At 40.9% G+C, this 12556-nt stretch overlaps 1 protein-coding gene across 2 annotated transcripts in view; it reads left to right on the top strand.

Moving 5' to 3' along the window:
* Positions 1 to 12556, top strand: part of RAPGEF3 (Rap guanine nucleotide exchange factor 3) — a 65356-nt gene that overhangs the window by 39307 nt on the left and 13493 nt on the right. For both annotated transcript variants that reach the window (XM_069970260.1, XM_069970259.1), the window contains 10 exons: positions 4683 to 4804; positions 5230 to 5407; positions 5627 to 5711; positions 7164 to 7224; positions 8834 to 8910; positions 10586 to 10732; positions 10836 to 10942; positions 11041 to 11129; positions 11998 to 12076; positions 12327 to 12477. In XM_069970260.1, coding sequence (XP_069826361.1) covers positions 4683 to 4804; positions 5230 to 5407; positions 5627 to 5711; positions 7164 to 7224; positions 8834 to 8910; positions 10586 to 10732; positions 10836 to 10942; positions 11041 to 11129; positions 11998 to 12076; positions 12327 to 12477 — 1096 coding nt within the window. The remainder of the gene's footprint in view (positions 1 to 4682; positions 4805 to 5229; positions 5408 to 5626; positions 5712 to 7163; positions 7225 to 8833; positions 8911 to 10585; positions 10733 to 10835; positions 10943 to 11040; positions 11130 to 11997; positions 12077 to 12326; positions 12478 to 12556) is intronic.

Below are 12556 nucleotides of genomic sequence, written 5' to 3'. Positions count from 1 at the left end.
GTCTCAGCAAATATTTTTGTTTCGCTCTTACACAATAAATTTAATGTGATTCATTGTTGCACAATAAAACTGGAGGGTGTGAATAATAATTGTCTTGAGAGGGCTGTGTTATTAGTAACTGTTTTAATGACACAAAAAGTTCATGTGATTTAACTATAAACCCTCTCAGTCAGTGTGTCATTGGTTAGGTAAAGTGCCCCATCTAGTGGCAGAAGTATGCATAGAGAATTTTTATACAGAAAATGACAGATTTGTTGACACAGACATGTTTTATTGCCTACACTTTATTTTGGAGATACTTTCAGGATTCACTGAAGTAAATTTGTTCTTGTTTTTTTTTTTATGTACAAACAACAAGCTCAGATTCACTATTGTTGTTTGTTTTCCACTGTTTTACAATTCTACCAACTATTTTTTCCCCCACCCGGTTTATTAATCTGGCATATGTTACAGAATAATTGTGGTTCACTTATAAAAGTGGCGCACCATGCTCTCATCGGGCTTTAAAGGAGAAGTCCGGCGAAAATTATTTTTTTATATGTTATTACTTATGGAAAGTTATACAATTTTCTAATGTACATTAATTATGGGAAATGCTCATATACTGCTATTTCCCTTAATTTAGTGTATCAGGAAGTGTTAGAATTATCTCTGAAGCAGTGACGTCACGACCAACGGTGTAATTCCTATGGAGTGTCCAGCAGGGGGCGCTCTATATATAGAAGTCAATGAGTACCATTGACTTCTATATATAGTGCGCCCCTGCTGGACACTCCATAGGAATTACAGTGTATGTAATGTAATGTAATGCACTGTACTGTTGTGACTTTATGAATACATTTATGGAATACTTTGGGGAGCAAGTGTCCTTGCTCCCCAAAGTATCCCATAAATGTATTCAATGAATACATTTGCTGGGCACCGAGCAGGGAGGGAGAGAGGTGCCATCTACCTCCCCCCCCCTTGCTCGGTGCTGGGAACATATACAAAGCACTACTCCCCCATTATCTGCAGATAATGGGGGAGTAGTACGTTTTGCTATCCCTATCACCGCCCGCGCCGCCGCCGCTCACACAGGGGCTGCTATTCATGCCCCCCGCCGCTCCTAACTACCCGCCCGCTCGCTCGCCCGCCCCGTTCCTGGCCGCCGCTCTCTGCTCATGCCGGCCGCGTCAGCCCACCCCCATCCCGGCCGGGGACACCAGGAAGCGCCGTGCTCCCGGCCGGGATGGGGGTGGGCTGACGCGGCCGGCATGAGCAGAGAGCGGCGGCCAGGAACGGGGCGGGCGAGCGAGCGGCCGGGTAGTTAGGAGCGGCGCGGGCGGCGGGGAATCAGCGGCGCGATGAATAGCAGCCCCTGTGTGAGCGGCGGCGGCGCGGGCGGTGATAGGGATAGCACAGGTACTACTCCCCCACTATCTGCAGATAATGGGGGAGTAGTACTGTGTATATGTGCCCAGCACCGAGCAGGGAGGGGGGAGGTAGATGGCACCTCTCTCCCTCCCTGCTCGGTGCCCAGCAAATGTATTCATTGAATACATTTATGGGATACTTTGGGGAGCAAGGACACTTGCTCCCCAAAGTATTCCATAAATGTATTCATAAAGTCACAACAGTACAGTGCATTACATTACATTACATTACATACACTGTAATTCCTATGGAGTGTCCAGCAGGGGCGCACTATATATAGAAGTCAATGGTACTCATTGACTTCTATATATAGAGCGCCCCCTGCTGGACACTCCATAGGAATTACACCGTTGGTCGTGACGTCACTGCTTCAGAGATAATTCTAACACTTCCTGATACACTAAATTAAGGGAAATAGCAGTATATGAGCATTTCCCATAATTAATGTACATTAGAAAATTGTATAACTTTCCATAAGTAATAACATATAAAAAAATAATTTTCGCCGGACTTCTTCTTTAAAAAAACATCTATCCATTAATATTTTAATTTTAGGATTTTGAATATTATATTCTTTATCATAAAAAAATTAGGGTTAAAAAGACTTAGAAAGAAAATAAAAAGATTATAACTAAGAAAATAATAATAATATTAACATTATTAATAATAATAATAATAATAATAATAATAATAATAATATAAAACAAAAATTTTCCATACTTACACTGTTCTGTTTTCTTACCACTTTGAAATTAGTAAAACAATTACAGTTAACCCCTAGACGACTTAGGATGTACCGGTACGTCCTTGTAGTCTGTGCCCAGAAGACCAAGGACGTCCTGAGCTATAAAGCGCACTCTGGAGCAGAGCGCGCTTCATAGCAGGTGGGGGCCGGCTGCAGTGAGCAGCCGGCACCTCACCGGTAATAACAGGCTGCAGCGATCGCGTCGCGCCGCGGCGTTTAAGTGTAAGTGACAGGGGGGTCCCGATCGTTAAAACGGACCGCCGGAGGTCTCTCACCTGCCTCCGTGTGGTCCGATCGACGATCTGTTCTCTGAGCCTGCACAGGCTGGCTCAATCAGCAGAGCGCCGATAACACTGATCAATGCTATGCCTATGGCATAGCAATGATCAGTGTAAAAATCTAAGTATTGTATGTAAAAGTCCCCCAAAGGGACTTCAAAGGTGTAAAAAAAAAAAGTTAAAAACACCAATACACTACCCCAAAGCCCCTCCCCGAATAAAAGTTGAAACCACCCCCCTTTCCCATTATATAAATAAAACATATTAAAATAAATAAATAAATAAACATATACTATACTGAGCGTGCGTAATTGTCCAATCTATTAAAATATAACAAGCAGCATTGCGAATGGTGAACGGCGTACACGAAAAGAGGGAAAAATGTGCGCGGACTACCGATTTTATTTTACATTATATATTAAAAAAAAATCAATAAAAAGTGATCGAAACGTCCGATCTTTACAAATATGGTATTAATAAAAACTAGAGATCATGGCGAAAAAATGACACCTCATACAGCCCTATAGGTGAAAAAATAAAACTGTTATAAGCGTCACAATAGGCCCATTTTATTAATAATTAATTGCCAAAAAAAGGATTTCATTAAATAAAATATATATAACATTAGAGAATCTGTGTAAACCTGCATATGGTTGTGTTCGGACTGACCTATAGAGTAATGGTATCATGTCGCTTTTACCATATAGTGCATTACGTTGACACAGGAACTCCCCAAAAGTTACCATATTGCATTCTTTTTTACGATTTCACCTATTTATATCTTCCTAAATAATAATTTTGAGGTTCCATCAAACATATTATGGTAAAATGAAAGACGCCATTACAAAGTACAACTATTCCTGTAAAAAACAAGCCATTACATGGCCCTGTAGATAGAAAACTGAAAGTGCTAGAGCTCTTAGAAGGGGAGGAGGGAAAAACGAAAGCGCAAAATTTGTGCGGTCCACCGGGTCATTTAGGGCCTGGTCCTCAAAGGGTTAAAGAAGATGCCACTTTAATGGCTTAAAAACACAATTTGTGGGCAAATTGCTCGAACTTTGTTGCAGAGAAACATAAGAACTAAGCCACAATTATGTTGGGAATTGAATAGCTAAATCTTGGTCAGGTTTTTTTTCTTTTTCCCCCTCACTTTAAACACTTGGTGATTTTTTTCAAAATTCTTTCCTTTTTTTTTTTTTTTTTTTTTTTTTTAAATGCAGCAGGCTCTGGGAAAAGCATTTTTTTAGTCATTTTCCCTCTGGCTTCTCAGTAGGAAAATCAGCATAGTTAAAATCAGGTTTCTGAACCGTAACAGTTTCTTCATCAGGCTATGGGTGGGTCCACACATACAGGAATAGCAGTAAATTTCAGGCTGCGAGTTTCACACTATGAGTTCAGTTTCATGCTGCAACATTCTGTTTTTATGGGTTACATACCTTATCCCCCTCCCCTTACCCTGCTTCGACCCATAGAAACTGACAGTGACGGTAGCTATGCTCACAGAACATCAAAAATGGAGAAAAGGCGTCTGCTTTTGTATTTTAAATGACATGTTGCTGCGATTTTACTGACTGCAATGCGATGTGTCAAAGTCAATGGAAAGACGGATGTCCAATGCACACAATGTATTGAATAACGGACGTTATCACCCTGGAAGTCAAAATAATGATCATGGCAATTATTTTGGGACGTCTTTTGCAAACAGCGGATGTTTTTTTATTAGTTGTTCACACACAGTTTTTCTTTTGTCATCGTTCTTTCTCCGTTTTTACTAAGCCAATCAGTAACCCCAAACTAGAATAGAATAATAAAAGTGAAAGCTATACAGCTAAATGACGTAAATTATTTTACACTCAAAATGACGAACGTAATTTTTAACAGAGCTGAAAAAACGTTGTGTGGCCATAGCCAGAGAAAGAAAGATGTTTTTGTAACCCCTTGTCCTTTTAGTGAAAAAAATCCTAATAGGATAAACAAAAATGGGCAACTCCTTTAAAAGCTTAAGCTTGCCTAATGGCAAATTTGTCTATGGCTAAATCTTATATCTAAATCTAATCTAATATCTAAATCGCATAATCCTTTTCAGAGTTATCTAAATGTTTATGGCTTCTTAATACATAAAATTCATATGTGTAACATTGCCTTTTGTCACTTTTGTAAATGGTGATCTGGTAAAATAATTATTTTAGTTACTCTCTCTGTATATACTCTTACGTTAAACATATCCTGCCCCTCTTTACCCATAGGCAGTGCTGTTCAGGAAAGGAGCTTGTGGATTGGTTGATTGGCGTAAGTCCCGGTCTGCAGTCCCGCACCCAGGCGGTAGGAATATGGCAAGTGCTGGTGGATGAAGGGGCCCTTGTACATGGTAAGTGACATGAGACTTCTGGCAGTGACTTACTCCAATGGCCATAATGATGGTCTATAAATTCTTTGTTGCTGTAAGATCATAGAAAAGCCATTAAAATTGGTGGGTTCTCCCAAGTTAGATATGTTTATGGCAAAATTAAAGAGGGTTATCCCTAGAGTAATATTGATTGGTTGGCTGTGGGTCAATGGAACCCCACAAGATCATAAGAATGCATGTCCCTAAATGTATATAGAGGCAGTGCACATGCTTGGCTTTCTCTACTGCAGTCACAATATGGGTCCATAATACAGACCTGTAGAGACTCTATTAGCCACTACTGTATAGGGAATGGGCACAGAGTATCAGTGTTTGCATAAACCCTTTTACTAGTTAATTGAAACCACTGGTACATTACTCATCAAGAAATGCGTCTTTTGTTGCAGTGAGACAAGAACCAAATTTCCAAGACAAAGACTCACAGTTCTACAGATTTTTCCGAGTCGACCTGTTTTTAGAGCCAGCTCTCGGTGACCGAGACACTGAGGATGAACTGCAAGAATCTCTGGTGTTCCTTGCACAACTTGGACCAGCAGCTTTACTTACAATGATTCTCCGCAAGCCGTAAGTTCTCTATAACATGTCAATTCCTTGGGCGGAGAGTGAAGGCGCACAAGAAATTCCATTGAAACACTGGAACAAGCGGAATTTAAAGCGGCGTCCACGGCACGGGGTCTGCTTGAAATTCCAGCACTTTTGCTCAGTGTAAACGGGCCGTAATAATGAAACCAGAAACAAGACAGACAAAAGTAGTTTTTCTATATAATATTTTATTGTTTCTAGGCCTTTTCAGCGCACAGAAGAAGAACTTGAAGTGATATTTGAAGAGTTACTACATATAAAGGCAGTGTCCCATCTTTCTAACTCGGTTAGTACTGTATTTAGAAATTGACAGAAATTGCAGAGTTTCCATAACCAACAATTCTAAATGTCTAAAAGAATCCACAAGTATGGAACTATAGTGCTAGTAATAGTACTAATAGTAATGATGCCCATAGTCTGTCAGTCTGCCATACATTTGTTTGTCACTAAAAACTGGAATTCCTAGGAGGGCTCATTGCATTCCCCTACATAATAGTATATCTAATATGTTTGTTTAGTCATCCGTCCATACAAATTACAATGTCCGCATTTTTAGTGTTTGCCTTTTTTTTGTACATAATCTGATTTCTTGAAAACTTTACACCATATAATAGGCTGGGTTCACACTACGTATATTTGAGGCTGTATTTTTGAGGCTGTATAGCAACCAAAACCAGGAGTGGATTAAAAACACAGAAAGGATCTGTTCACACAATGTTGTAATTGAGTGGATGGCCGCAATTTAATGGCAAATATTTGCTGTTATTTTAAAACAACGGCTGTTATATTGAAATAATGGCAGTTATTTACGGTTATATGGCGGCCATCCACTCAATTTCAACATTGTGTGAACAGATCCTTTCTGTGTTTTCAATCCACTCCTTGTTTTGGTTGCTATGAGGACCTGACATGAGGACCAAATACAGCCTGAAATATACATAGTGTGAACCCAGCGTTAATGTAGCTGAACCTCTTAAACACGATGAGGGTAATGTTTCAATGTTTTTTGGGGTAGGATTTGGTGTAAACATTCATCAAATCTTTGAGAAACTGCTAATTTGCTTCATAATTTAACATTTTTCCTGTTTGCGTAAAAAATTGACAGCATTGTGAATAGATTGGCCACTTTTTTGGGGTGTGAGTTCACAAATATTGGATCGCAATGAATTTCACACTGCGAGTTCTGCAGCAAAATTTGCTGCGATTCCCAGTACTGTCATTTAGTATGGGTTTACATACTCGCAGCAGAATTTTACATTCTGCTGTATGTAAAGCCCCGCCCCCTTAACGCACCGCTGCCAGGGTAATACTTAACCCGTCCTTGCTCTGACCTGCTTCTGTGGCCCCCAGCTCCCCGATGTCCCACTCAGCCAATCAGTGCGCTGTCCCACCGAAGCCACTGATTGGCTGAGCGGGACTTCAGGGAATTGGGAACCACAGAAGTAGGCCGGAGCGCGGACGGGTCAAGTATTACCCTGGCAGTGGTGTGTTAAGGGGGCGGGCCTTACATACTCACAGCGGGATGAAAATTCTGCTGCGAGTATGTAAACCTATACAAGATGACAGTACTAAGAATCTCAGCAGATTTTGCTGTGGAACTCACAGTGTGAAATCCACTGCGATCTGGTACGTGTGAACCCACACTTCTACTGTTTTTTTAGTAAAGCATCTATGAATTCCACCCTGTGTGCACCTCTGCTAAGTTTTCTAACCTTGCTGTTTTATGTTTCTCTTTTAGGTAAAAAAGGAGTTGGCATCAGTATTGGTGTTTGAATCTCATGCAAAAGCTGGAACAGTATGTAAGTGTTTATAGTGGATCTGAACGGTCATCTTGCTTCTTTTAAGGACGTGATCTGGCACTTCAATCTGATGTCTATCACAGATAACATATTTACAACCTCAAGTAAAGGCTGAAGTAAATGAGAAGCATGATTATTGTGCAAAGTGCTAGTGAATCATTTTCCACCTAGAATTTTAGATATACTGTAACACTTCCTGAACATAACAGAACAAAGTTGCTTTATTATGTTGTTGCATAACATATATGTTGCATATTTTCCAATAGTTGCAATTAGTGATGAGTGAACATGTTCATGAATGTTCGTATGTTCGCATGAACATGACACCAATTGGTCATGTTTGCCGATCATGAACAATTTGTTTGATGATCAGAATGGTTATAATGATCATTTTTTAACATATTCGAACATGCAAACGTTTATCTCACGATGTACGTAACTGCGCAATTCAAGCTTTGCACATTACAATCTGTACACGTGTGTAACTCTAGACCGAAGCGTACCCAACTATGTAATTTATGCTTTGCACCTGAAAATCTGTACACATGTGTGTAGACCAAAACGTACGTTTCTACCGTACGTTTCTTTTTTGTTTGTGAATGTTCAGCGAACACAAACCAATCACGATCAATTTTTTAATGTTCGTGTTTGGGATCTGAACCAAACATCGGGATGTTCGCTCATCACTAAGCAATGCTTGTAGGCAGGGTTTACACGCTGTTAAACACCAGCAGTTCTGTGACCCAGCCTGTGTCAGCCTGTGTCAGTGAAGATCATCCCGGCCGGTATTTAATTTGTGCTAAATTGGGATGCAGGCGCATCCTTGTGTGCCTGCACCCCAATTCCTCATAGCACACAATGGGAAGTGTGGCTGGAGCCGCAATCTTCATTGTGTGAACTGACAGTAGTTCTGTGCAGTCGCTATTCAATGAATAGTAGCCACACAAAGCTGACATGTCAGTTTTTCCTGCGGCCGCTAGGGATCCCAGCCGGAGTGTATACTTTGGGGGGGATTTACGAAGGTGCAGATTTGCCCCTTCTCCCTGGCGCACGCCTCTCATACGCCCCGCTCGCCCGAGCGGGCTGGCGGAGCTTGCGGGGCGTGATAAGGCGGGGAGGAGGTGTGGCCTCCTCTCGTGCCTCATTTATCATGATTTATGCCTGCTTGCAGGCGTAAATCATGACCACAATCTACACCTGCTGGAGGCAGGTGTACAAGTACGCTGGTCTTCGTAAATCCCCCCCCATCTGTATACACTCCGGCCGGTATTCCCTCTGACTGAAGTGCAACATACATTTTCTATTAATCTCAGCCGTTGTTGCAAATCGGCAACAAGGGCCGTGATTAATAGAAAATTTACTTTGTGTGACAAAAGCCTTAAGTGGGGAACAGCCCCATTATAGGGAAAACTAAAGGTAAAAAACTCAAACCTGTGAAAGTTTAGAAAGTAAAGTGCTTCTTACACTTTACTGATCTGTTTACATTCGAAAAAGGTGAATTTAGTACTTTTAACTGACGTTAGTGATTGTGAATACCTACAGTTGTCTTTTGGAGTTGTATATTTTGCAGATGTAAAATATCTTATGTGTTGTTTATTTTACTCTGCAGTGTTTAGCCAAGGTGATAAAGGCACTTCATGGTACATTATATGGAAAGGTTCTGTGAATGTGGTTACCCATGGCAAGGTCAGTATCACTGTAACATACTGGATAGCTGGAATATTTTAAAACATTTCTTAAAGGGAACCTGTCACCCCCCGTGCCAAGGTGAAAGCCACCCGACCCCCCACCCCCACCCCGCTAGAGTCCCGGATACTTACCCCATCTTGCCAAGTCCTGCTCCTGGAGCTGGTTCCGGGACGGAGATATCCTTGTCAGAAGCCCGGCGCGCTGCATAGGTGGATCCGATGGACTCATCTCTGCAGCGCGCGCTGGGCTTCCGACAAGAATATCTCCGTCCCGGGACCGGTTCCAAGAGCGGGACTTGGCGAGATGGGGTAAGTGTCCAGGGCTCTAGCGGGGGTCGGGCGTCCTTCACCCACGGGTGGTGAACAGGTTCCCTTTAAGGCCCTTTTACATGGCTGATTATCGTTAATGAGCATTCCCCAGAATACTCATTCACCCGATAATCAGCCTGTGTAAAATTGGCATATTTGATCTTTTGTGCTGCGATACATGTTGTTGTTATCGGACACACATCTCTTTGTGTAAGCAGGAGAGGTGCGGCCGATAACAATGAATGTTAATGGCTGCACAAATGATACAGTGATTGTTTTGCAAATAAACATTTATTTTGCTGATCCTGGCTCGTTTTCAGCTGTGGACAGCTGCATATCACTTCATCTAAAAGGACCCATAAAGCTACAATGGTTAGATACAATGTTAGGTTGCAACATTGTGGCACCCACAGGCAAATCCAGTTTATATTTTATTTGTCCTTACTCAGACTGTAACACAAAGTGATACAGTGGTCCCTCAACATACGATAATAATTGGTTCCAGGACGACCATTGTATGTTGAAAATATGTATGTTGAGACCAAAATATTATGCACTACTGGACGTAGTATCACTCTGTACTACTACTACTAGACAGCCAACTAGTGCATGCATTTCACTAATACTGGGGTTTTATCAGTAAAATGGCCAGTTTCATTGCTTAATCATCTGGTTATTCACATGTGTCGCAGATCCTGACTGTCCATAGCATTGTATGTTGAGTCTGGTCTCACGTTACGATGGTCCAGAAAGGACCATTGTATGTTGAAAATATTGTATCTTGAGGCCATTGTAAGTTTAGGGATCACTGTACTATATATTTGAAGTTCTGATCTTGTTCAGCTTTTTCTGCCCCCTTATCAACTGTAATTGTGAGGAGAGGCTCAAGCCCCTATTACACAGGGCGACATAGAGGAGCTCGCTCCTCGCCGCTGCTATCGGGTAAGTGCAGGGGTGGCCGTTGGGAGCTGCAGTGGGGCTGCCCGGGTGATTGCTACATCGTCAGGGCAGCCCATAGAAGATAGCAGCAGTCCACTGCCGCCACTCATGTTCCGCGGTGCGACGGCAGCAGATCACTGCTATGACAGGAGTCTGGCCCATAAAGGAAGGTCCTGAGCAGGGCAACCCGCTTTATGATGTACATATAGACTAATGTGCCATGTAGGCATATAATTCACTATCTATATGTCATCCATGATATGTATAGCCCTTTAATTCCTTGCTGTACAAATGTCCTAATGTCTTGCATTTTATTATTATTCTTTATCCACATGTTACTTATGAGTGATTTCTGTCTACATGTATGATGAGCTTTACAGTCTCTGGTAACTTGCTTGCCTTTACCCAAACATTTTATATATCAGGGTTTGGTCGCTACCCTTCATGAAGGAGATGACTTTGGACAGCTGGCTCTAGTCAATGATGCCCCAAGAGCTGCAACCATAGTACTGAGAGAGGACAACTGCCACTTCTTGCGAGTTGATAAACACGACTTCAACCGGATTCTTAGGGTCAGTTAATCTAAATAGATCACAGTGTTCTACCATACACCATTTCTCCTTAGATTATCCATAGGGGAAATACATATCCATAAGCTTATGGTGTTTTCTATAGGACGTAGAAGCCAACACAGTGCGCCTAAAGGAACATGGCAAAATGGTATTAGTACTTGAGAAAAGTTCTGGGAATAACTTACCAACTTCAGTGCCTGGAAATCATAAGTATGTATCTCCCATGTGTCTACTGTAATGAGGATAAGCTGTTTTTTTTTTTTTTTCCTTATTTGAGCTATTGTTAACACTACAATGCCTGTCCTAAGGTACACCGTTATGTCTGGAACAGCTGATAAAATTCTGGAGCATTTGCTGGAGACAATGAGGTTGGATTCATCTCTTAATAATCCAGAGGGTAATAGTATATATTTTGTTAAACATTATTAATATGAGTGATGATGAAATTGTTACCACTAACTGGCAGCAGGTGATGCAGCTACTAGGAATAATTACTAGGGGCAATGTAGAGAACAAGCAAATGTAAAGAGGTTGAAGATCTCTTTATTTATAGTATACAAGTACAGTATAGTGTATACAGTCTATGGCTATGTTCACACAACGTCAATAATAGAGAAAGGGCGGCCGATTTTGATATTTAAAAAAAACGTCTGTTATTATCACTGGCTGCAAAGGTAATGCATTAAAGTCAATGGAAACACGGACGTCCAATGCACACAATGTATTGAATAACGGATGTTTTTACTGCGGACGTTAAAATTATGAACATGATCATTATTTTCGGTCGTCTTTTGCAAACAGTGGACGTTTTTTATTAGTTTTTGCACTGTTCTTTCTCCGTTTTTACTATTAAATTTTCAATTAAGACACAAAGTCCAATTAGTAACCCAAACTAGAATAATGTACCAACAGCCGTCAAGGTGTGGACAGACAGCTTAATGACATCCGTTATTTTAGACTCAAAACTGAAAAAACGTTGTGTGAACATAGCCTAATTGTGATACTGTATAGATCCGTTTTATTGTATACTGACTAACTGCTAGCAAAATTGATCAATTGTTAGTATATAAAATATGATTCTATTATAGTGTATATGAATGTGATACTGTATAGATCCATTTAGTAGTTTACCCACTGCCTGTAGAATTTAAGCATTTATAGTATATAACACTACACTACCATTTATGTAGCTTTCAAGTAAATGATCAACCTTCCTATTAATATCTGCTTGACTTACATATGATTTGTGTATCCTTTTTCTCCAGACTCATTTGCTCGTGAATTCCTTCTGACACACAGCGTATTCATGCCAACAAATCAACTGTGCCAAGCGCTGCTCCATCAGTATCCTTAGATGACTAGGTTATCGCCAGAACCCTTCATTTTATATACTGGGTATAATGCTCTGATATAGACAATAAGGAAACATCTGTGCCTAGTGGTTGCATCTACACCTTATTTCATATACTTGTTTTCCGCTATAGAACTTATTAGAAGTAGCTTATACTGTACATTGTAGCACCAGGCTTTAGTATTTGTATTGACATTTCAGAGAACGTGTACTTCCTTCCGATAATCCTTAATAATACCTTAGATTCAATGTGGAGCCATCTGAAATCAACGAGCCTGAAAAAGTCATATATTCTTTCCACAAGAGGCAGAATATAGTGCGACTTGTCAGTCTCTGGGTAGAGCTCTATGGTCGGCTGCTGGAAGCAGAACCAAGTGCAAAAAGCTTTCTGGAGGTAAGGACTTATGTTACAGATAGAGTACAGCATAATAAGCTAGGGTAAGGCTGTTCTACAGGAACCAATGTATTATGTA

This window comes from Dendropsophus ebraccatus, chromosome 5, assembly GCF_027789765.1.
Source record: "Dendropsophus ebraccatus isolate aDenEbr1 chromosome 5, aDenEbr1.pat, whole genome shotgun sequence".
Classification (NCBI taxonomy): Eukaryota; Metazoa; Chordata; class Amphibia; order Anura; family Hylidae; genus Dendropsophus; species Dendropsophus ebraccatus.
Note: the sequence above shows the minus strand (reverse complement) of the source record. Positions and strands in the feature narration are given on the sequence as shown.